The sequence below is a fragment of the Bombina bombina genome, chromosome 6, assembly GCF_027579735.1.
Source record: "Bombina bombina isolate aBomBom1 chromosome 6, aBomBom1.pri, whole genome shotgun sequence".
Taxonomy (NCBI): Eukaryota; Metazoa; Chordata; class Amphibia; order Anura; family Bombinatoridae; genus Bombina; species Bombina bombina.
In genome coordinates, this window is record NC_069504.1 from 482,691,706 (window position 1) to 482,719,246 (window position 27,541).

Below are 27,541 nucleotides of genomic sequence, written 5' to 3' on the forward strand. Positions count from 1 at the left end.
ACTCTGAGTGTAAGCTCTGAAGAAGGTTTTTTTTGTATCCTTCTGGGAAAAGAACGCTTTATAATTACTAGTTATTAGACTGCATGAAGGTGCGGTTCTCAAACCAGTCCTTCTGGTGGGGGGCAGATTAAATTGTTTTTGGATGAACTCAGTCCAAATTCTATATTATTCTTAGGGTTTGAATAGATTTTTAGACTGAGACCTCTAATGGGAAGAATCTTTTTTTCTCAGTACACTGTGTGAATTTTTTTCAGGAGTAATTATGCCAGTTCTTTTTGCAGGAACATGATTTGAGTTTCTATTCAATTCTATTCTTTGCCCCTAAGAAGATAGGTTTATTCAGTCCATTCCTGGATCTGAAGACTTTTATATTGTTTTGTCCGAGTCTCAACTTTTAAGTTGGCGATTATAAGGACTATTATGCCTTTCTGTTAAGGTCATTTCATGTCCATTCCATTTTTTAGGATGTTTATCCTCATATTTTATTTAATTCAGACCACTGGATTCTGAGATTTTCTTTTTAAGCTTTACTAATTTGTCGCTTTTCCATTTGGTTAGGTGACAGCTTTATGAATCTTTTTAAAAGTTCTTGGTGCCCTTCTTTCTGTCTTCAGTCAGTAGGGTATTGTGGTGCTTCCTTATTTGGATGGTATCTTGGTATTAGCTTAAAACTTTTCTTTTATTAAAGCCGGACAGATAGCTCAGCATGCTAATGCACTTTGGCTAAGCTCTGTATCAACCTTAGGGTTGCAGGTTCGATTTCCGGCGAGGTCCATTCAGCCTTTCATTCTTCCGAGGTCGATTAAGTGAGCAGCGTCTTCAGTCCCTTACAGGTGATTAGACGCACTTTACAAGTACCCAATACATACATATGAGAGATTCAAATATATGGACTTTTCTTTTTGTGGAATCCTTAATGAATTAACTAAGTTTTGTTTTTCAAAACATGGTTAGAGGATTTAATTTACCTAAGAGTTTTGTGATTCCTCATAGGGTCACTACTTTTTGGGTTTCTAGATGGATTGTGTGTTCATGTTTTTGTCTTTATCGGACATAAGTCAATTGTAAGTGGCGTTAGCCTGTCTAACTTACAGTTTAGAACATTTCTTTCAGTGGTTATATGCATGAAAGTTTTAGGTCTCGTGACATCGGGCGTGGTTCCCTTTGCTAGTTTTTCTCTGAGTTCTCTTTTTGCTTTGCATACTAAATCAATAATACAGGGTTTGTTTTTAGATATCACAGTTGATATTTTTAAATCCTAACACTCTACTCTCTCTGTTTTGGTGATTAGTCTATCATGATTTTATTCAGGGGGCCTTCTTTTGTTCGTCCTTCCTGGACTGTATTCTTAATGGATGCAAGTCTTACAGGTTGGGGAGCTGTCTGAGGGTCTTTTAACAGCACAAGGGGTTTGGAAACTTCAATAGGCGAGGTTTCCAATCAATATTTTAGAACTCTGTGCTATTTTTCAGAGCTCTTTCAGGCTTGGCCTCTTTTTAGGAGAGAACTTTTTCGTTTTCTGCTTTCAGACAGACAATATCACAATTGTGGCATGTGCCAATCAGCAATAGTGACCTGTAGTTCCTTAGCAATTAAGAAGTATCTTGAATTTGTTCTTAGATGGAATTCATCTCCTGTCTATTTTTTACGATTTTTAACATTTGGAAGGTGGATATTGATTGGAAACTTCAAGAGGCGAGGTTTCCAATCAATATTTTAGAACTCTGTGCTATTTTTCAGAGCTCTTTCAGGCTTGGCCTTTTTTTTTTTAGGAGAGAACTTTTTCGCTTTCTGCTTTCAGACAGACAATATCACAATTGTGGAATTTGTCAATCAACAATAGGGACCCGTAGTTCCTTAGCAATTAAAAAGTATCTTGAATTTGTTCTTAGATGGAATTCATCTCCTGTCTATTTTTTACAATTTTAGACATTTGGAAGGTGGATTATCTCAGCCATCAGTCTTTACATCCGGGAGAATGGTGTTTCTATACTGATGTGTCTTCTCCATTTCCCAGGTACCTTTTCAGGTCCAGGGATCCTCAGGTGGAGATGGTGGATGCATTAGCAGTGTCTTGGTTTTGCAACCTGACTACATCTTTCCGCCTCTGTTTTTTTCTTCCAAAGGTGATTTCCAAGATTATATTGGAACAGTGCTATGTGTTTCTGATAGCATCAGCATGGCCTCACAGGTTTGGTATGTGGATCTTGTTCGGATGTCCAGTTGCCATCCTTGGCTGCTTTCTCTTTGGCCAGCCCTCTTGTTTTAGGAGCTTTTTTCCATCAGGATCTGAAATTCCTAATTTGGGGGTATGGAAATTAATTTGTGTTTAGTCATAGAAGTTTCTCTAACTCAGTTTTTATCGCTATGTTGCAGACTGATAAGTCTGTTTCAAGGAACATGTATTATCAGGTTTGGAAAACCTATATTTTATAGTGTTCTTCTCATAAATTCTCTTGGCATTCTTTTAGAATTCCTAGGATTTTTCAGTTTCTTCAGGTTGGTTTGGATAAGTTTGTCTTCAATTTTTTTGAAGGGACAAAAATCTGATATTTGTTTTATTTCCTAGAAAGATTGTTTTAACTTCCTGATATTGACTGTTTTGTTCAGGCTTTTTGGTTTGTATCAAGCCTGTTCATTTATTAATTCTCCTTTTTTGAAATCTTAATTTGGGTCCAGGATTTCTTTTGAGTCTATATTTTCTTAAAGATTATCTACTTTCTTGGAAAGTATTGTTTCTTTTGGCTATCACTTCTGCTAGAAGAGTTTCTGATTTATCAGCTCTCTCTTCTGTGTCTCCTTATCTGATTTTTTTCATCTAGATAAGTTGTTTTGTGGACTTCTTTTTTTCCTAAGGTTGTGCATTTGAACAACATTCGTGGAGAAATTGTTGTTCCTTCCTTGTTTTCTAATCCTAAATAATTCTTTGAGATTTCTTTTTATCCTTTGGATGTGGTAAGAGCTCGTAACTCTTTATCAAGGTTATTAGGTTTTCAGAAGACTTCTAGTCTATTTGTTGTTTTTCTTGTTTCAGAAAAGGTTAGAAAGCCTCTGCCATTTCTTTGGCATCTTCGTTAAAGCTTTTGTTTTTCAAGGCTTATTTGGAAGCTGGGTAGGTTCCACCTCAGAGATTTACAGCTCATTCTGCTAAATTCAGTCACCATTTCTTGGGCTTTTTCAGAGTGAAGCTTAAGATGATCAAATTTCCAAAATGTTGTTTTTACCATTTTAATGTATTTTGCTTTTTCTAAAGCAGTCTTTTGGTAAAAAAGTTATTCAGGCAGCGGTTTCAGTTTGATTCTACTGCTTTTGATTTAAGTTTTTTCAAGGAAAACTTAATTATGGTGTGGATTTCATTTCTCAGTGGAAATAGCTGTTGTTATTTTATCCCTCCCTCTCTAGTGACTCTTCTGTGGACTTCAACATCTTGGGTATTTCTATCCCATATGTCACTAGCTCATGTACTCTTGCCAATTACATGAAAGTCCATGTGGCCCACCCTTTTTATGGTGGTTATGTTTTTTTTTGTATAAAAACACAATTTCCAGTTCCTCTTTTTGTATGCTTTTCTACTCCTTATTTTATCACCCTACTACGTGGCTATTTGTTAAACTAAATTGTGGGTGTGGTGAGGGGTGTATTTATAGGCATTTGAGGTTTCGGAAACTTTGCCCCCTCCTGGTAGGAATGTATATCCCATACGTCATTAGCTCATGGACTCTTGCCAATATGAAAGAAATTAATTTATCCGGTAAATTCTTACATAAATTATGTTTTTGTCTCAGAAAGTTTTTTTCAGAACAGGTGAGACACTGATTCAGGCCAGTAAGCCTGTTACAAGACAAATTTATCACAAACACTGGAAAGTTTTCCTTCCCTAGTGTGAGTCTTAGAATTACCATTGGAACCTTTTCAGGTTTCTCAAATCCTTAATTTTTTTTTGCAGGATGGCCTTTATAATGGTTACCTTAAAGGCCAATTGTCTGCCCTATCTGTCTTGTATCACAAAAAGATTTTGAGGCTTCCAGACTTTCAAGCTTTTGTTCAAGATTTTTTGGTCAGGATAAGACCAGTTATCAGGCCTGCTTACCCCTCTGTGGAACCTTAACTTGCTTTTGAGGTTTCCTTCAAGCTCAGCTGTTTGAACCTACATTTATCTGTTGTCTTGAAAGGTTCTCTTTCTCTTAGCCATTTATTTACCAGAAGAGCATCTAAGCTTCTGCTCTATCTTGTGATTCTCCTTACCTGATTTTTTATTTATCAGGATAAAGCAGTTTTAAGAATTAACTACTCTTTCCTTCCTAAAGTTGTTTCTTTTGAAACCATCAATTAAAACATTTTAGTCCCATCTCTCTGTCCAGCGCCCAAAGAGAGAAATAAATGCTAAAGATGGCTCACTTCATAACCTGAATGTAGTATGGGCCTTGAAATTTTATCTTCAAGCCACTAAAGAATTTACAATTTCTTTTTCCTTGTTTATCCATTTCTCAGGTCCCCGCAAAGGACAGAAAGATGCTGCAATCAACTTGACAGCGTGGCTTAAAGCTTTGATTTATTTTAAATTCTCCCCCTGAATGAATTACTGCTAATTCTACCGCAGTAGTCGCCGCTTCTTGTTCATTTAGAAATTAAAGTGTCAGTAAACCTCAAAAATAATGTTATATAATTCTGCACATAGTGCAGAATTATATAACATTATATTAGCGCAATCTTTATAAAACTTAATATTCCCTTTGAATTTTTTAAAAAAACGTCTGTTTTACAGACCCGCTCTTCTGAGCGGGTCTGTTTGTTTCACACAGCGCATCGGGCCAGCTGTATAGTCACAGCCCGGCCCGACCGCGCCATAACACTAAGTGCAGCTCGCTCCTGCTCTGTCTGACAGCAGGAGCGAGCTGCACTGTGTATAACGGCGCGGTCGGGCCGGGCTGTGACTATACAGCTGGCCCGATGCGCTGTGTGAATTTAAATTCTTAAATACTGTACACCTATGAACTGAAAAAATATTATAAAGTAAATCAACCTTACATTTAATCATCTTTTATGCTGCCGTGTTTACACTATAACAATTATATATTTTGTGTGCCGTTTATGGAATTTATAAAATACCTGGAAAAATGCACAGTGATAACAAAACTAATTATAAATAAACATACTGATGTAGAACAAGTCAAGGCCCTTGATCTGTTGGGTACTATCTGGATTGTATTAAGGTGTGGTGGTTTTAAATAAGGTTGAATGTTCTTACTTGATATAGGTTAGACAGAAAGCAATGAGTTTGTGATTAAACAATAAAGTATGTCCTTTGAGTATAGTGAAAATACTGATTAGTTGGTTTGTTTGACAAGATAAGAGGTATACATGGGAAAGAGCAGAGGGCTTAGAGCTTTCAGTTACTCCAGGCAGAGGCAATGAAGAACTAATATCAGAGAGTTATACTGTAAAGTAGAATAACATTTTGGACCTAAAATAAAATAATAAACAGTAATGCTCTTAGATAAAATATGTCTTATGTTAAGTGTTTACTTGTAGTTTCCTTCCAGTTTCAGCACTACGCAAAAATTCATGCATCATGCAGGTAGCACAACTAGGTATTCATTGTTCATTGGCTTGTAAAGACAACTCTCACAGCTCTATTGGCTTCAGAGGTCTAAAAAGAAAAAAAGTTTAATTTAACAATTAACACTATTTTTCAAAATAATTTAGAAGACTGTTTGTTAAAGATCCTAATGCATACAGAATGTGTTAGCATGCTGAAGGGTCACAGCATATTGGAAAGATAGGGTATGCTATAGAAAGTTTATCATCTGGTCAGATTATGTGATTAAGTTTTTGGATTAATTTTCAGCCAAAAATAATTGACAGTTTCTTTATACAAGAATTAGCCTTCTTGTAAAAGGCCCATTGATATATAAAATGTGCTTCTAACATAAACGTTACCTTAAAATATTTACGGTAACTGAGTTTATAAAATGGAGTATATGTGGTGGGATAATATTATTTCTCATCATCATCAGGGTCCACTAACAAGCCATATTATAATGAAATTTCTGCTGGGTTAATCATCTCACACTTACTGATTTAAATATTATATCAATTGTGCACAGCCAAATATGTTCTAAATATCTTAGGGCCAGATTATGGTATTTATCGCTCTCGCACACTAATTCTGCTAGAAGTAAGCTTTTTGCGTGCGTCAGGTAGTGCTCATATTACAAGTTAAAACTTAAAAGGTTTTGCTTGCACGCCAACCCAACAAGCGTAAAAGTCTATTATCACGCGCACTAAAAATGTATTCCCCCATAAAAGTCAATGGAGCAAAAAATAAGTAATTTCTTCTTTTTTTTATTGAGGTTCAAAGCAAGGCATACATGGGACAAAAAGAAAACCAAACATAATAATAATGTCATGTAAGCTTCACATGGTACAAATCCATAAATACATAGTATATTTCAAAAGGACATTTTAGAGATATAGTATACAGATAGAATGCCTAACATTCTGAAGTACCTCCCAGCTGATACCAGAGGCCACTCTTGGACCTCAGATGTGTGCATAAAAAAATATATGGAGACTATTGCTAATGGAGGAAACAACTCTTGGGTCTCCAGACAGGAACCTCGTTTTTTTAATTTTATTAGACTAGATTATTGCTTTAGTAAGCATGTTGATATTCTAATGTTGTTAATTACATCAACTTAGTGTAAGAAAAATAGAGGAAATTAACTTATGGTATATGAAGCCGCTCTTAGAAATTAAGGGCTTAAGACAAGGGAGGGATTGCAGGGGATAACCTTGTGAGTTGTACAATCTATCAGCTCAGCTATCAGAGTAATCCCCTCCATCTTGGGTATAGAACAGATGAGTATCACTTATTCAAAGTATAGAGGGAGCAAACCGGGTAATAGCATATATAAATAAAAGGCAGCTGTATGTAACTGCTTTATAAGTTGTGTTGGAGGCTAAATGGAATTTAGAACGCCATTTGATATGGGTAAGTAAGTCTTATAGCATCACTTTAACATATAAACCTATAACAGTAAGATCTACCTGGTCAAAACACCTGGAAGTATAAGGATTTCCCAACAGCAGCTGAAAAAATATGGGACAGTGCAACCTGGAAAACTGATAGGAGAGTCATTGAGGTTTATTGACAATAAGATAAATTAGGGTTTTATCTACAAATGTTAGGTTACAGCTCATTAACTGTAAGTATGCTGACTCTGCATAGTGCACATACATGACCATACGACTATATTTATTAATATGAAAATAGCTCCACAGAGGGAGAAATATTAAGAGTAAAGTTAGCTCCCACCTCGATATTATATTAGGATGTACAGAGTGCCCCGTCCCATACTGTAATTGGGGGGTTGTAACTTGAATAAACTATACCGATATGACATGTAAAAACATAACATTTAACAAGTCTGAACCTAAATAACAATGGCAAATCAGTGACTGGCAATAATGCAGAGTAGTCAGTGCTATTAAAAAGTACATATATATATATATATATATATATATAAGTCCTGCGATCAGCCTGCCAAGATAAAAAGACAATAACAGCAGCACAAAACTGGTGAACTCAGAGATCGGATAGAAAATCCCTTGTTAGCTACAAGAGAGATGATCAGTCACATTTTTTTTTCCCCCTCAGCGGAGCTTACCATCGCCATAAAGGTTCAAGCAGAAGATAGTAAGGACACTTAATTATAGTCATATTTAACCAACTCCCGTTTTCAAAAGATAAGTTCCAAGGTGAGGTGGTAAAGCCTGGTAGCAGGGTCTATAAGTTAGCGACAAGTCAGTGCCTCCAGCGATCTCAGATGACCCTAAGTCAGCAAAGTTAATTGCCCACAGTCCAGCCACGGAGACTGGATTTTTTTATAACAAAAAAAGTTAACACTCCGTGAAGTGGTGACTGTACTGCGTCTTACTCTAAAAGCTTTCGTTAGCACTGTTGTGAACTCAAAGAGGTCTAAAGTAGGGCAAATCTCAGAAACAGGTGCTTTATCTTCAGCATGAATTGCCTGTAGCTTCGGGTGTGTTCGCTCCTCTCTACCTCGAGATGGGTGATCATTCATGTGCAGCTCATTTGAATGGTCTATCATGTTTTAGTCCTTTGCGGTCAATGGTATCTGCATATTTACCCGACCCGGTAGCTCCTCTCTCTGTGGCTTGCATATAGTTATGGTACTTAACGCTGCAGAAATGCTGGCCGCGAGACGTTGTAAATGTAGATCTAGTAAGTGCGCCATAGCATTAACCAAATCTCTGTCAGAGGGCTCCATGTCGTAGATGATGGTAGGTAAATCCCCTGAACCTTTTTAGAGATATAGCGACAGTAGGTAGTAAGATATATGTTTAAAGCACACACAGTGCTGCTTAACGACTGGGCCAAGGCGCCCTGCCGGAGGGTATAGCGAAGGCCAAGGTCTTAAAATGGCTCTAGGCGCCGATGCCAGCAGCGATTCCAATAATTTTGTGCACAATAGTTGCGGCTTACAAAATATAGAACATCTCTTGCAGAGAGTCATATAAATCGAGCAGCTGGAGGAAAATTGTTCAAGATAAGTAAAGAAAAGCTGTAGCAGCATGCAGCTATGCGTTCATGGCTGCTGCCCGGAAGTCCCCCCCCCCCCCCGGTAAAAACAATTTTTAACACTCTACTTGCACGCAAAACTGATATATTCTCAAGTGCGCTACCCGACATGAAAATATAAATATTTCACATTCCAATGTTCTTCATATAGAAGAATATATTCTATTTATTGGTAATTTCTACCTTTCATTTGATGGTATTCTGGTACAATATATATCTATACCTATCTATCTTTATATATATATATTTTTATATATATATATATATATATATATATATATAGGTATAGCTATATACAGATATATGTAGGAATATCTATTTAAAAATACATGGAACATATTCTGGTATGTGCAGAACATTGGAATGTGAAATATTTACAATACATACATAGTTGAAACCTTTATTAAATATGAATATTGCATACATGTGCTTTTACATGTTTTTATCTACTTGACTGCAAAGGGGTCCAATGCACATATATTTATGTGTGTAAATATGTCTGTAAATACATATATACACACATAAATACATGGGTACACACGTATAAACATATATATATATATATATACACAGTATATATATATATATATATATATATATATATATACATCTGTAGACATGTATATGTATGATTCTCTATGTTAAAGCCCTTTGCAGCCTTTTTTTTAAGCACTTGAGACCTCATATCTTTGAGCACTTATAACTTTTAGTGCAATATTTTTAATAATTTTCATTAGATAGTGTTTTGTGACACTTTTTGTTTCGCGAAACAGTTAACCCGAGCTCTGAGATTGCACTATCCCGACCAAGCGATCGCATTTACTTTCAACATGTAATACTAGCGCTACATCCAACACACACAAACAGCCATGATAAACCTGGTATCGCTCTTGCATAACCGTTAGTTCGCCACTCATAATCTGGCCCTTAGGTGTTATTAACCTCTGATGACTTGAGAAACATTTCTATTTACTGTCAAATTATAAATAAAAAACTCTTATTCCATTGCTAAGCAACAATAATCATAGTAAACAATGAACCTTCTGTTTTGTCTCATAGCTCTGGTGTTGTATGGGAGATGAAGCCAAAGCAGAAGTGGAAGCCTTTCCACCAGAAACAGATCATACAGTTAGAACAAGCCTACAAGGAATACCTTACCACCCAAGTACCAGGATGGACTAAGATAGACAACAACTTTGAGGTGAGTAAAGGAAAATACTGTTTATATGTATGTGTGTATATACTGTATATATATATATATATATATCCAAATAAGGTGAAGTCAAACATAGAAATAAATACCCCATTAATGGTTAAAGGAACATAGTTGGTTTAGCTACTTTTTGTTGGGTCAAAGAAACAGAAAATTAAGAGGGTTACATGTAATGAATTAATATATTGTTGGAACGATTTGTGGAGTCTTATGCAGCAAATTTATTTGTAGACATTTGTTAATGCTTAAAGGGACAGTAAAAAAAACTTGTAATTACAAGACATTTTTTTGTTGTATAATTATGGAATAAAATAGCAGCCAAGTCTTAAGTTTTTACTACCATTATTATTTAAATCGCCAAACTCCACCCACCATTTGCATAATTTGGAGCAGCAATCTATCTGGGCTTTAGTCCACAGACGACAAGGCTAACCACTTTCATATTGTTAGTATACACTACATTATTTTGCAGTTGTTATCTGATAAAGTCAATTAGGAACGTATATGTGGCAGAGTTAGCCTTGATGTGTCAGCAGGGTACATTTTAAGTTCTGAGAATTAGAAATTGCTCATTTTCTTCCATAAGGTGGTGAAAGTCCACGATCCATTGCTCCTGGGATTCAACACTTGGCCACTAGTAGGGAAAAAAATTCCAAGAGCATTTATTCCCTCCCATCTCTCTGATAAGCCAGGCTTAAAGTTGCCTCCCAGGAGGAATGTGAAGAATATAGCTGCTCCAGATTCTTTGTTTAGAGGAGTCATCAGACAAATTTAAGGGCCATGTTCCCCCTCAAAGAGCTGCTACTGAGAGACAGAGAGAGGACTAGAGTATTGGGCAGTGACACAATCACTCCCAGTGAGGAGTAAGTTACAAGCCTATCACAGGTGTCACAAGTATCGGTGCTCCTCCTGTTGGAGTGTCAACATACTTCACACTGAAATGCTCTGCTGTGACGTACACAGCACTGTATGGGCTCTCTACTGGAAACAGACTATTTCTTCAATTGGTGAGCACAGTACAGTGAGTGCATCTCATGGTAAGTCAACAACTACATGCACTCACATAACCCACAGGGAGTACATCATAGCTGGGTACGTTAATATTTACACATCCTTACTACTCACTTTAGACTTATTACACTATGGTCTAAGTGTTTGCGGAAATGAGCAGATTGGCCATGATGTGCTCTTTTAGTGGCGGGACAGATTAATACAAAGAATAATTTAGCAATTTTAATTATGGTTTTCTCTTGTAAGGTGTATCCAGTCCACGGATCATCCATTACTTGTGGGATATTCTCATTCCCAACAGGAAGTTGCAAGAGGACACCCACAGCAGAGCTGTAATATAGCTCCTCCCCTAACTGTCATACCCAGTCATTCTCTTGCAACTCTCAACTAGAAAGGACGTTGTAGGAGAGAGTGGTTAAATATAGCTAGTTTATTTTCTTCAATCAAAAGTTTGTTATTTTTAAATAGTACCGGAGTTGTGCTATTTTATCTCAGGCAGTAAATAGAAGAAGAATCTGCCTGAGGTTTCTATGATCTTAGCAGGTTGTAACTAAGATCGATTGCTGTTCTCACATATGTCTGAGGGGATTACACAGATGAGGTAACTTCAGCGAGAGAATGGCGTGCAGTTTATTCTGCTATCAGGTATGTGCAGTTATAATTTTTTCTAGAGATGGAAAACACTAGAAAATGCTGCTGATACCGGATTAATGTAAGTTAAGCCTGAATACAGTGATTTAATAACGACTGGTATCATGCTTACTCCCAGGGGTAATACCCTTATGATATTTATGTTTAATCGTTTTTATATATGCTTTGGTGATAAAACTTTATTGGGGCCTAGTTTTTTCCACATGGCTGGCTTAAATTTTGACTAGAAACCTGACGCTTTCCACTGTTGTAGTATAAAAAGTTAGAAAAGAAAAAAGCAGAGGAGCGCCGACTCAAATGTAGGGATAAAACAATTTATTGGAACAAAAAATGCGGTTCAATAACACTCACAAGATAAAAGGGGTATAATACATATCTGGGCCGTCTGCCATGAAAAATCCCCCTGCGGTCAGTACACAGTCACTCCGATGTTGGGAGGTAAAAATTCCGGCTGTTAGAATCTCCCGCTTGGTATTCGGTCCTTACCACACCGCTCTGCAGTCGCGGGTGGTGACGTAAAATTCAGCGTGCAGTATTAGTGGTTGAAAGTAGATCAATACACTACGGATCCCTTGTAGGGACAAACGAAGTTGCGAGCCTGGATCTTTCTTCTACGCGTTTCGTCCTGATCGACAGGACTTTGTCAAGAATACTTGAACGGCTCTGCTGGCACCTTAATATACCAGCTTTTAACCAATGCGGTTCAGGCTCTGGATTAGTGTAACTTAGACAGGTCAAGTATATTCACTAACTTATTAGCGATTATTGTTAAAAAGCTATATACCTTACAAATTTGTGATCTAATAATATACATGATACTAAAAAATATACATATAACAGTGCATATAGATGAATATAGACTTAAAAGGCGAACTGATTGGATATAAAACTAAATATATAAATGTCACAAAATACCAGCGAATGTATACATAACCAGTATTAGATTTGCTATATATACTGCATGAAGTATTAGTATAAAATCATTATATAATATACAAATACATACCTATGGTTCAAATATTAGATCATAGTTTCTCATAAAAACAAGTTTCATAGGAATTTCTATATATTCACTGTAAAATAAAATTGTAAAAGAATAAACTATAACACTTCAATAAAAGCTGTGTATCATATTACTAAAACAGATATATATAGAGCCATTAAAACTGGATATACATATAAGGAGAACCAAGATAAAAATTACTTCTTAAAAAATAAATTATTTCATAAAAACGCTTGTATATCTAGTTCAATGTTTAGCCCCTTAGGTTCTAAGCAGTCTAGAGTTTTAATCCAATAGGTTTCTCTTTGTCTTAATTTCAACAGTCTATTAGTGTCCCATTTGTCGGGTGCTACCCATTCAATGATTTTTATACTAAGATCTTTTGGATTTTGATTGTGGCAAACTTTAAAATGATGTGAAACACTATGATTGTCGAAACCTGACTCAATATTTTTAACATGCTCTCTGAGTCTGTATTTGATTTTTCTTTTCGTCCTACCTATATAGATTTTTCCACATTTACAGCTCAACTGATATACAACATAAGTGGTATGGCAAGTGCATCTGAATTTGCACTTGTATGTCCGTTTGCCATTGTAATTGTTAAATGTAGTATGGTTACTATCAATCAAAGGGCACATAATGCATTCAGAGACCTTGCATGGATACAGGCCTACCTTACAACTATAGAACCTCTACAGGTCCACATATAACCAATACTCGTGTTTATCAAACACCGAGAAGAGATTGGAATAAACCAAATTTTCAAATGAAAAATAAACAAAATGGAAATTACAATAGAAGTCACGATTACCCCAATTCAAGAGTAGGGACTCATTATCAATATAGGGATGAAAATGTATGGCATGATGTCCCCACACAAAATAGATTTTTTGGCCTTGATACACAACCACAATCACCCAGATGGCAATATGAAGGAGCTAAACCCAAAACTATGAATCACAATAAAAAGGACTCTAATAATAGGTCTACATATACACCTAGAGCCAATTATCGAACTGATAATCAAGTCCAAGAAAATCGTCATTTTTTAGAGATACCCCCCTGGAGACTACAAGGGGGGGGGCACAAACAGGGACAACAGCAATACAAACAACAGACACAGTCCAATCACCACTTAGAAGGGCACTACTCAGGGAGGGAGAATATTCTAAACAAAACTCTAAACCAGAGAAACCCCAAAAGAACCATAGACGAATTAGATCAAGAGGGAATCGGGGAGGATTCAAATCTAGGCAAAAGAAACAAAGAGAGAGGATATTAGAAGCTAATAGCAAGATGATTTTTAACCTTTCTAATAAAGAGTTCTCCACTAGCGAATTAAAACTATTAACTAAGGGTTTAAATTTTTCTCCAAATAATACACCTAACTATTTTGATCTATATATAGACGTTCAAAAATTTGTGAGAAAAGTCACACTAAAAAGACATTTTTCCAAATACATCAGTACACATGAACATTTAAATAATGTTAATACTGATGATCTCCTCATCTTAGAAAATTTAGGGGCCAGTTTAGATGACAGTCCGATTGGAATAGATCCTAATTTATCAGACTTATCAGTATATGAGGACATGGACGACTTCACTGTGAAACATTGTCCTTTGAAACGTCAATCTGTTTTTTATCCCATTCACAGCCAAACAGAATACATCAAAATATTTAATAGACTAGTATGCCAGGATATTGAGGAACTTTCTCATAAAACTGTAAATAGAAAGAAATTAGAAAATGATAATCTTTCCAAAGAAGAAAGAATAGCCCTAAAAACACTGAGTGCAAATTATGATATCATATTTAGAGCTGCCGATAAGGGCGGTGGCATAGTAGTGCAGAATCGGATAGATTACATAGCAGAAGCACAACGCCTATTATCCGATAGGGACACGTATTCTCTTCTAACCTTTAATCCTACTGAGAAATTCAAAAAAGAATTATTTATACTTTTAAATGAAGCTAAGGCCTTGAACGTTTTAAATACAGAAGAATATCAATTTTTATATGAAGTGGCCCCAAAAATCTCATGTTTTTATCACTTACCCAAGATCCACAAGGATCCTCTTAACCCTCCTGGTAGACCCATTGTCTCTGGGATAGGCTCTCTATGTGATAATTTATCCAAATATGTGGACTCTTACCTACAACCTATTGTTATATCCTCAAGAGCCTATCTCAGAGACACCATTGATGTTATTAACAAAATGGAGGGTTTAGACTGGCAGGAAGACTATATCTGGATTACCTGCGATGCTGCTGCTCTTTATACTAGCATCCCCCATTCACAAGGTACCATGGCAATTAGCGATACATTATGTAATAGTCATCTCCCTGAGGTACAACGTAAATTTATAGTGGATGCTGTACAATTTGTCTTAACACATAACTACTTCTTATTTGAGGGTTGCTTCTACCATCAAATACAGGGTACGGCGATGGGGACCACTTTTGCCCCATCGTATGCTAACATTTACATGTCCCAGTTCGAAGACAGATATATATGGAACAATAACCCATTTTTTAATAACATTTTTAAATACTTCAGGTATATAGATGATATTTTAATTATATGGCAGGGCCCTAGGGATCAAATAGATGATTTTATTTCACATATCAATGGTAATCTTTTAAATTTAAAATTTACATATGAATGCTCACCCGAATCCATATCTTTTTTAGATCTAGTGATATACTGTGACAACCATACCAATAAAGTATGTGTAAAAAATTATCATAAACCTACTGACAGAAACGGTTTATTAAATGCCAAAAGTGGCCACTACAAACAGTGGAAAAACAACATTCCAATAGGGCAATATCAGAGAATCAGACGCAACTGTACACATATAGAGGACTATAACAAAGAAGCTGATGTTCTAACAGATAAATTCTTAGAGAAAGGTTACAATAGAGAACTTCTTAATACCGCCAGAATCAGAGCCCTAAATATAGATAGAGAAGCTCTTCTCACTAACCAGCATGTGAATAAAAAGAAGAACAATAGAAATAATCTCCAAGAGGGATCTGTTAAATTTATTACAAGATACAACAATCAACATCACCACATTAAAAAGATTATCAATAAACACTGGAATGTGTTAAAACTGGACCCAGTATTACAGAAGGCACTTAGTGATAAGCCTGAGGTCATATTTAGGAAAAATAAGGATCTTAAAAACTACATAGCACCCACCAAACTTCGACAAAAAACAGTAAATGGTACTCTTACTAGTTGGTGTGGTAGTAAGGTAGGCCTGTATCCATGCAAGGTCTCTGAATGCATTATGTGCCCTTTGATTGATAGTAACCATACTACATTTAACAATTACAATGGCAAACGGACATACAAGTGCAAATTCAGATGCACTTGCCATACCACTTATGTTGTATATCAGTTGAGCTGTAAATGTGGAAAAATCTATATAGGTAGGACGAAAAGAAAAATCAAATACAGACTCAGAGAGCATGTTAAAAATATTGAGTCAGGTTTCGACAATCATAGTGTTTCACATCATTTTAAAGTTTGCCACAATCAAAATCCAAAAGATCTTAGTATAAAAATCATTGAATGGGTAGCACCCGACAAATGGGACACTAATAGACTGTTGAAATTAAGACAAAGAGAAACCTATTGGATTAAAACTCTAGACTGCTTAGAACCTAAGGGGCTAAACATTGAACTAGATATACAAGCGTTTTTATGAAATAATTTATTTTTTAAGAAGTAATTTTTATCTTGGTTCTCCTTATATGTATATCCAGTTTTAATGGCTCTATATATATCTGTTTTAGTAATATGATACACAGCTTTTATTGAAGTGTTATAGTTTATTCTTTTACAATTTTATTTTACAGTGAATATATAGAAATTCCTATGAAACTTGTTTTTATGAGAAACTATGATCTAATATTTGAACCATAGGTATGTATTTGTATATTATATAATGATTTTATACTAATACTTCATGCAGTATATATAGCAAATCTAATACTGGTTATGTATACATTCGCTGGTATTTTGTGACATTTATATATTTAGTTTTATATCCAATCAGTTCGCCTTTTAAGTCTATATTCATCTATATGCACTGTTATATGTATATTTTTTAGTATCATGTATATTATTAGATCACAAATTTGTAAGGTATATAGCTTTTTAACAATAATCGCTAATAAGTTAGTGAATATACTTGACCTGTCTAAGTTACACTAATCCAGAGCCTGAACCGCATTGGTTAAAAGCTGGTATATTAAGGTGCCAGCAGAGCCGTTCAAGTATTCTTGACAAAGTCCTGTCGATCAGGACGAAACGCGTAGAAGAAAGATCCAGGCTCGCAACTTCGTTTGTCCCTACAAGGGATCCGTAGTGTATTGATCTACTTTCAACCACTAATACTGCACGCTGAATTTTACGTCACCACCCGCGACTGCAGAGCGGTGTGGTAAGGACCGAATACCAAGCGGGAGATTCTAACAGCCGGAATTTTTACCTCCCAACATCGGAGTGACTGTGTACTGACCGCAGGGGGATTTTTCATGGCAGACGGCCCAGATATGTATTATACCCCTTTTATCTTGTGAGTGTTATTGAACCGCATTTTTTGTTCCAATAAATTGTTTTATCCCTACATTTGAGTCGGCGCTCCTCTGCTTTTTTCTTTTCTATACAGTTTCTTGGGAAATTCGGAAGTCCTGTTTGGAGGAGCAGCGAGACCACACACACATCTATTTATTTCTCTCTGTGATTTGGGAGACATCTCTTGGACTTAAACACCAGTAACTTTGACTCTGGACTTATGTGAGTACCTGTGTACTGGCTATATGATAAATCCAGTTACCAGTGTACCCTGATGTTTACCCTTATGTTTACTAATCTCATACTGGGTGTTTTGTAACATCATACTGTTTGGAACGAGTATATAGCGCTTTACCGTATATTTTCATATATACACCTGTTTCTTTGTAGTTTTTTAGTTCCAGGTAGAGCAGCTTATAATTTTCACTGTTGTTATTATTTATAATATTTATAGTATTCAACTATTTTCATTATATTTTACTATTGTTTTACATTTTACTATACTATATAATGGATAACACTGAATCAGGAATTAGTATTGAAACCAATCCTGTCCAGGTTTTTTCTGAGGCTCATACCCAATTTGGGGATAATAACTGGCGTAACAATAGACAAAGGTCATCTAACTTATTGGATAATAACAGTATAGTCAAAGACTCCCTAATAGATCCTATAGTATTATTCAGAGATCTAGAAAAACTTTTAATGAAAGATGCAAAGGAGTGGCAGGATCTAATACTCCTAGATAATTACATCCTCCATGATATCATTCCTAGGGGACTTAGGATTTTCAAATTTCCAGCTTTCAATCTAGATGAAGTTGAATTCCAACTTGAGTGGGAACAGATCTTGCACACATGCTCTAAGACACTCATCAAATTACTTATCAAATATAGAGAATATAAATTAAATTCTTTAAAATTAGAGATTGATACCCTAGTGACAAAGATACAACCCTTTGAACACATCCAGAAATGGAAGGAGCTTAATAAAAACATCCAACAAAGGGTAGATTCTTTTTCTAGTGAATTACAAATTAATAAAACCAAAAAATTGCAAAGAGATTTGGAGGATTTCAAAACAGACCAGGTGTACTCATATAGAAAAAATGCATCACACAGAAATAGGGGTCAGGATGAGTCAAATAGGGCCATACAACCGGAGTCCCTGTCTAGTTCAAATAGGGAACCACTTCCTGAAAGATCCAATAGTAATAGTAATAACAACTATAGAACCTCTACAGGTCCACATATAACCAATACTCGTGTTTATCAAACACCGAGAAGAGATTGGAATAAACCGAATTTTCAAATGAAAAATAAACAAAATGGAAATTACAATAGAAGTCACGATTACCCCAATTCAAGAGTAGGGACTCATTATCAATATAGGGATGAAAATGTATGGCATGATGTCCCCACACAAAATAGATTTTTTGGCCTTGATACACAACCACAATCACCCAGATGGCAATATGAAGGAGCTAAACCCAAAACTATGAATCACAATAAAAAGGACTCTAATAATAGGTCTACATATACACCTAGAGCCAATTATCGAACTGATAATCAAGTCCAAGAAAATCGTCATTTTTTAGAGATACCCCCCTGGAGACTACAAGGGGGGGGGCACAAACAGGGACAACAGCAATACAAACAACAGACACAGTCCAATCACCACTTAGAAGGGCACTACTCAGGGAGGGAGAATATTCTAAACAAAACTCTAAACCAGAGAAACCCCAAAAGAACCATAGACGAATTAGATCAAGAGGGAATCGGGGAGGATTCAAATCTAGGCAAAAGAAACAAAGAGAGAGGATATTAGAAGCTAATAGCAAGATGATTTTTAACCTTTCTAATAAAGAGTTCTCCACTAGCGAATTAAAACTATTAACTAAGGGTTTAAATTTTTCTCCAAATAATACACCTAACTATTTTGATCTATATATAGACGTTCAAAAATTTGTGAGAAAAGTCACACTAAAAAGACATTTTTCCAAATACATCAGTACACATGAACATTTAAATAATGTTAATACTGATGATCTCCTCATCTTAGAAAATTTAGGGGCCAGTTTAGATGACAGTCCGATTGGAATAGATCCTAATTTATCAGACTTATCAGTATATGAGGACATGGACGACTTCACTGTGAAACATTGTCCTTTGAAACGTCAATCTGTTTTTTATCCCATTCACAGCCAAACAGAATACATCAAAATATTTAATAGACTAGTATGCCAGGATATTGAGGAACTTTCTCATAAAACTGTAAATAGAAAGAAATTAGAAAATGATAATCTTTCCAAAGAAGAAAGAATAGCCCTAAAAACACTGAGTGCAAATTATGATATCATATTTAGAGCTGCCGATAAGGGCGGTGGCATAGTAGTGCAGAATCGGATAGATTACATAGCAGAAGCACAACGCCTATTATCCGATAGGGACACGTATTCTCTTCTAACCTTTAATCCTACTGAGAAATTCAAAAAAGAATTATTTATACTTTTAAATGAAGCTAAGGCCTTGAACGTTTTAAATACAGAAGAATATCAATTTTTATATGAAGTGGCCCCAAAAATCTCATGTTTTTATCACTTACCCAAGATCCACAAGGATCCTCTTAACCCTCCTGGTAGACCCATTGTCTCTGGGATAGGCTCTCTATGTGATAATTTATCCAAATATGTGGACTCTTACCTACAACCTATTGTTATATCCTCAAGAGCCTATCTCAGAGACACCATTGATGTTATTAACAAAATGGAGGGTTTAGACTGGCAGGAAGACTATATCTGGATTACCTGCGATGCTGCTGCTCTTTATACTAGCATCCCCCATTCACAAGGTACCATGGCAATTAGCGATACATTATGTAATAGTCATCTCCCTGAGGTACAACGTAAATTTATAGTGGATGCTGTACAATTTGTCTTAACACATAACTACTTCTTATTTGAGGGTTGCTTCTACCATCAAATACAGGGTACGGCGATGGGGACCACTTTTGCCCCATCGTATGCTAACATTTACATGTCCCAGTTCGAAGACAGATATATATGGAACAATAACCCATTTTTTAATAACATTTTTAAATACTTCAGGTATATAGATGATATTTTAATTATATGGCAGGGCCCTAGGGATCAAATAGATGATTTTATTTCACATATCAATGGTAATCTTTTAAATTTAAAATTTACATATGAATGCTCACCCGAATCCATATCTTTTTTAGATCTAGTGATATACTGTGACAACCATACCAATAAAGTATGTGTAAAAAATTATCATAAACCTACTGACAGAAACGGTTTATTAAATGCCAAAAGTGGCCACTACAAACAGTGGAAAAACAACATTCCAATAGGGCAATATCAGAGAATCAGACGCAACTGTACACATATAGAGGACTATAACAAAGAAGCTGATGTTCTAACAGATAAATTCTTAGAGAAAGGTTACAATAGAGAACTTCTTAATACCGCCAGAATCAGAGCCCTAAATATAGATAGAGAAGCTCTTCTCACTAACCAGCATGTGAATAAAAAGAAGAACAATAGAAATAATCTCCAAGAGGGATCTGTTAAATTTATTACAAGATACAACAATCAACATCACCACATTAAAAAGATTATCAATAAACACTGGAATGTGTTAAAACTGGACCCAGTATTACAGAAGGCACTTAGTGATAAGCCTGAGGTCATATTTAGGAAAAATAAGGATCTTAAAAACTACATAGCACCCACCAAACTTCGACAAAAAACAGTAAATGGTACTCTTACTAGTTGGTGTGGTAGTAAGGTAGGCCTGTATCCATGCAAGGTCTCTGAATGCATTATGTGCCCTTTGATTGATAGTAACCATACTACATTTAACAATTACAATGGCAAACGGACATACAAGTGCAAATTCAGATGCACTTGCCATACCACTTATGTTGTATATCAGTTGAGCTGTAAATGTGGAAAAATCTATATAGGTAGGACGAAAAGAAAAATCAAATACAGACTCAGAGAGCATGTTAAAAATATTGAGTCAGGTTTCGACAATCATAGTGTTTCACATCATTTTAAAGTTTGCCACAATCAAAATCCAAAAGATCTTAGTATAAAAATCATTGAATGGGTAGCACCCGACAAATGGGACACTAATAGACTGTTGAAATTAAGACAAAGAGAAACCTATTGGATTAAAACTCTAGACTGCTTAGAACCTAAGGGGCTAAACATTGAACTAGATATACAAGCGTTTTTATGAAATAATTTATTTTTTAAGAAGTAATTTTTATCTTGGTTCTCCTTATATGTATATCCAGTTTTAATGGCTCTATATATATCTGTTTTAGTAATATGATACACAGCTTTTATTGAAGTGTTATAGTTTATTCTTTTACAATTTTATTTTACAGTGAATATATAGAAATTCCTATGAAACTTGTTTTTATGAGAAACTATGATCTAATATTTGAACCATAGGTATGTATTTGTATATTATATAATGATTTTATACTAATACTTCATGCAGTATATATAGCAAATCTAATACTGGTTATGTATACATTCGCTGGTATTTTGTGACATTTATATATTTAGTTTTATATCCAATCAGTTCGCCTTTTAAGTCTATATTCATCTATATGCACTGTTATATGTATATTTTTTAGTATCATGTATATTATTAGATCACAAATTTGTAAGGTATATAGCTTTTTAACAATAATCGCTAATAAGTTAGTGAATATACTTGACCTGTCTAAGTTACACTAATCCAGAGCCTGAACCGCATTGGTTAAAAGCTGGTATATTAAGGTGCCAGCAGAGCCGTTCAAGTATTCTTGACAAAGTCCTGTCGATCAGGACGAAACGCGTAGAAGAAAGATCCAGGCTCGCAACTTCGTTTGTCCCTACAAGGGATCCGTAGTGTATTGATCTACTTTCAACCACTAATACTGCACGCTGAATTTTACGTCACCACCCGCGACTGCAGAGCGGTGTGGTAAGGACCGAATACCAAGCGGGAGATTCTAACAGCCGGAATTTTTACCTCCCAACATCGGAGTGACTGTGTACTGACCGCAGGGGGATTTTTCATGGCAGACGGCCCAGATATGTATTATACCCCTTTTATCTTGTGAGTGTTATTGAACCGCATTTTTTGTTCCAATAAATTGTTTTATCCCTACATTTGAGTCGGCGCTCCTCTGCTTTTTTCTTTTCTATACAGTTTCTTGGGAAATTCGGAAGTCCTGTTTGGAGGAGCAGCGAGACCACACACACATCTATTTATTTCTCTCTGTGATTTGGGAGACATCTCTTGGACTTAAACACCAGTAACTTTGACTCTGGACTTATGTGAGTACCTGTGTACTGGCTATATGATAAATCCAGTTACCAGTGTACCCTGATGTTTACCCTTATGTTTACTAATCTCATACTGGGTGTTTTGTAACATCATACTGTTTGGAACGAGTATATAGCGCTTTACCGTATATTTTCATATATACACCTGTTTCTTAGTATAAAAAGTTACAGTTGGTGCACTTAAAATTATAAACTGTGACATCCAGCTTCCCTCAAAGGCCCTCTGAATGCTATAGGACATCTCTAAAGGGCCCAAAGGCTTTCCAAAGTCGTTTATTGGGGAAGGTAGGGCCACAGCTTGCTGTGGCAGTTGGTTGTGACTGTTAAAAAAACGTCTATTTCGTTTTTTTGATCCGTTTTTTGAACTAAGGGGTTAATCATCCATTTGCAAGTGGGTGCAATGCTCTGTTAGCCTATTATACACACTGTAAAAATTTCGTTTGATTTACTGCATTTTTTCACTGTTTTTCAAATTCTGACAAAATTTGTTTCTCTTAAAGGCACAGTACCGTTTTTTATATTTGCTTGTTAACTTGATTTAAAGTGTTTTCCAAGCTTGCTAGTCTCATTGCTAGTCTGTATATACATGTCTGACATAGAAGAAACTCCTTGTTTATTATGTTTAAAAGCCATGGTGGAACCCCCTCTTAGAATGTGTACCAAATGTACTGATTTCATTTTATGCAATAAAGATCATTTTCTGTCTTTAAAAAAATTATCACCAGAGGAATCTGACGAGGGGGAAGTTATGCCGTCTAATTTTCACCACGTGTCAGAGCCTTTGACTCCCGCTTAAGGGACTCACGCTCAAATGGCGCCAAGTACATCTAGGGCGCCCATAGCGTTTACTTTACAAGACATGGCGGCAGTCATGGATAATACACTGTCAGCGGTATTAGCCAGACTACCTGAACTTAGAGGTAAGCGAGAAGATAGCTCTGGGGTGAGACAAAATGCAGAGCATACTGACGCTTTAAGAACCATGTCTGATACTGCCTCACAATATGCAGAAGCTGAGGAAAGAGAGCTTCAGTCAGTGGGTGGTGTTAATGACTCAGGAAAGATACCTGATTCTAATATTTCTGCATTTAAATTTAAGCTTGAACACCTCCGCGTGTTGCTTAGGGAGGTTTTAGCTGCTCTGAATGACTGTGATACCATTGCAGTGCCAGAGAAATTGTGTAGACTGGATAAATACTATGCAGTGCCGGTGTGTACTGATGTTTTTCCAAATACCTAAAAGGTTTACAGAAATTATTAATAAGGAATGGGATAGACCAGGTGTGCCGTTCTCTTCCCCTCCTATTTTTAGAAAAATGTTTCCAATAGACGCCACCACACGGGACTTAAGGCAGACAGTCCCTAAGGTGGAGGGAGCAGTTTCTACTCTAGTAAAGCGTTCTACTATCCCTGTCGAGGACAGTTGTGCTTTTTTTTTTTTTTTTTTTAGATCCAATGGATAAAAAATTAGAGGTTACCTTAAGAAAATATTTATTCAACAAGGTTTTATCCTACAGCCCCTTGCATGCATTGCCCCTGTCACTGCTGCTGCGGCGTACTGGTTTGAGTCTCTGGAAGAGGCTTTACAGGTAGCGACTCCATTGGATGACATACTTGGCAAACTTAGAGCACTTAAGCTAGCCAATTCTTTTATTCTGATGCCATTGTTCATTTGACTAAACTAACGGCTAAGAATTCTGGTTTTGCTATACATGCGCGCAGAGCGCTATGGCTTAGATCATGGTCAGCTGACGTGACTTCAAAATCTAAGCTACTTAACATTCCCTTCAAGGGGCAGACCATATTCGGGCCTGGTTTGAAGGAGATTATTGCTGATATCACTGGAGGAAAAGGTCATGCCCTTCCTCAGGACAGGTCCAAATCTAGGGCCAAACAGTCTAATTTTCGTGCTTTTCCAAACTTCAAGGCAGGTGCGGCATCAACGTCCTCTAATGCTAAACAAGAGGGAACTTTTGCTCAATCCAAGACGGTCTGGAGACCAATCCAGACCTGGAAAAAAGGTAAGCAGGCCAAAAAGTCTGCTGCTGCCTCTAAGACAGCATGAAGGAACGGCCCCCTATCCGGTAACGGAACTAGTAGGGGGCAGACTTTCACTCTTCGCCCAGGCGTGGGCAAGAGATGTTCAGGATCCCTGGGCGTTGGAAATTATATCCCAGGGATATCTCCTGGACTTAAAAGCTTCCCCCCCAAAAAGGGAGATTTCACCTTTCAAAATTATCTGCTTACCAGATAAAGAGAGAGGCATTCTTACACTGTGTACGAGACCTCCTAGTTATGGGAGTGATCCATCCAGTTCCAAAGGAGGAACAGGGACAGGGTTTTTACTCAAATCTGTTTGTGGTTCCCAAAAAAGAGGGAACCTTCAGACCAATTTTGGATCTAAAGATCTTAAACAAATTCCTCAAAGTTCCATCATTCAAGATGGAAACTATTCGTACCATCCTACTAATGATCCAGGAGGGTCAATATTTGACTACAGTGGATCTAAAGGATGCTTATCTTCACATTCCGATACACAAAGATCATCATCGGTTTCTCAGGTTTGCCTTTCTAGACAGGCATTACCAGTTTGTAGCTCTTCCCTTTGGATTAGCTACAGCCCCAAGAATCTTTACAAAGGTTCTAGGGTCGCTTCTGGCGGTCCTAAGGCCGCGGGGCATAGCAGTAGCCCCTTATTTAGACGACATCCTGATACAGGCGTCAAACTTCCAAATTGCCATGTCTCATACGGACGTAGTACTGGCATTTCTGAGGTCGCATGGGTGGAAAGTGAACGAGGAAAAGAGTTCTCTATCCCCACTCACAAGAGTTTCCTTTCTAGGGACTCTGATAGATTCTGTAGAAATGAAAATTTACCTGACGGAGTCCAGGTTATCAAAGCTTCTAAATTCCTGCCGGGTTCTTCATTCCATTCCGCGCCCATCGGTGGCTCAGTGTATGGAAGTAATCGGCTTAATGGTAGCGGCAATGGACATAGTGCCGTTTGCACGCTTACATCTCAGACCGCTGCAACTATGCATGCTCAGTCAGTGGAACGGGGATTACACAGATTTGTCCCCTCAACTGAATCTGGACCAAGAGACCAGGGATTCTCTTCTCTGGTGGCTATCTCGGGTCCATCTGTCCAAAGGTATGACCTTTCGCAGGCCAGATTGGACAATTGTAACAACAGATGCCAGCCTTCTAGGTTGGGGTGCAATCTGGAATTCCCTGAAGGCTCAGGGATCGTGAACTCAGGAGGAGTCTCTCCTTCCAATAAATATTCTGGAACTAAGAGCGATATTCAATGCTCTTCAGGCTTGGCCTCAGTTAGCAACTCTGAGGTACATCAGATTTCAGTCGGACAACATCACGACTGTAGCTTACATCAACCATCAAGGGGGAACAAGAAGTTCCCTAGCGATGTTAGAAGTTTCAAAAATAATTCGCTGGGCAGAGATTCACTCTTGCCACCTATCAGCTATCCATATCCCAGGTGTAGAGAACTGGGAGGCGGATTTTCTAAGTCGTCAGACTTTTTATCCGGGAGAGTGGGAACTCCATCCGGAGGTTTTTGCACAACTGATTCATCGTTGGGGCAAACCAGAACTGGATCTCATGGCGTCTCGCCAGAACGCCAAGCTTCCATGTTACGGATCCAGGTCCAGGGATCCCAAGGCGACACTGATAGATGCTCTAGCAGCGCCCTGGTCTTTCAACCTGGCTTATGTGTTTCCACCGTTTCCTCTGCTCCCTCGACTGATTGCCAAGATCAAGCAGGAGAGAGCATCGGTGATTCTGATAGCACCTGCGTGGCCACGCAGGACCTGGTATGCAGATCTAGTGGACATGTCATCCTTTCCACCATGGACTCTGCCTCTGAGACAGGACCTTCTACTTCAGGGTCCTTTCAACCATCCAAATCTAATTTCTCTGAGGCTGACTGCCTGGAGATTGAACGCTTGATTTTATCAAAGCGTGGCTTCTCCGAGTCAGTTATTGATACCTTAATACAGGCACGAAAGCCTGTCACCAGGAAAATTTAACATAAGATATGGCGTAAATATCTTTATTGGTGTGAATCCAAGGGTTACTCATGGAGTAAGGTCAGGATTCCCAGGATATTATCTTTTCTCCAAGAAGGTTTGGAAAAAGGATTGTCAGCTAGTTCCTTAAAGGGACAGATTTCTGCTCTGTCTATTCTTTTGCACAAGCGTCTGGCAGATGTTCCAGACGTTCAGGCATTTTGTCAGGCTTTAGTTAGAATCAAGCCTGTGTTTAAACCTGTTGCTCCACCATGGAGCTTAAATTTGGTTCTTAAGGTTCTACAAGGAGTTCCGTTTGAACCTCTTCATGCCATAGATATCAAACTTTTATCTTGGAAAGTTCTTTTTTTTTGGTAGCTATTTCCTCGGCTCGTAGAGTCTCTGAGCTAACTGCCTTATAATGTGATTCTCCTTATCTGATTTTTCATACGGATAAGGTAGTCCTGCGTACCAAACCTGGGTTCTTACCTAAGGTGGTATCTAACAAGAATATCAATCAAGAGATTGTTGTTCCATCCTTGTGTCCTAATCCTTCTTCGAAGAAGGAACGTCTATTACACAATCTGGACGTGGTCCGTGCTTTAAAGTTTTACTTACAAGCTACTAAAGATTTTCGTCAAACATCTGCTTTGTTTGTTGTCTACTCTGGACGGAGGAGAGGTCAAAAGGCTTCGGCAACCTCTCTTTGGCTAAGAAGCATAATCTGCTTAGCCTATGAGACTGCTGGACAGCAGCCTCCTGAAAGGATTACCGCTCATTCCACTAGAGCTGTGGCTTCCACTTGGGCCTTTAAAAATGAGGCTTCTGTTGAACAGATTTGCAAGGCGGAGACTTGGTCTTCGCTTCATACTTTTTCAAAATTTTACAAATTTGATACTTTTGCTTCTTCGGAGGCTATATTTGGGAGAGAGGTTTTACAGGCAGTGGTTCCTTCCATTTAAGTACCTGCCTTGTCCCTCCCTTCATCCGTGTACTTTAGCTTTGGTATTGGTATCCCACAAGTAATGGATGATCCGTGGACTGGATACACCTTACAAGAGAAAACACAA

The 27,541-nt window shown here is 37.1% G+C and overlaps 1 protein-coding gene across 1 annotated transcript in view; it reads left to right on the top strand.

Moving 5' to 3' along the window:
• Nucleotides 1-27,541, top strand: part of VPS13C (vacuolar protein sorting 13 homolog C) — a 1,402,311-nt gene that overhangs the window by 1,243,316 nt on the left and 131,454 nt on the right. The window contains 1 exon segment of the mRNA XM_053719302.1: nucleotides 9,665-9,806. Within this exon segment, the coding sequence (XP_053575277.1) occupies nucleotides 9,665-9,806 (142 nt within the window).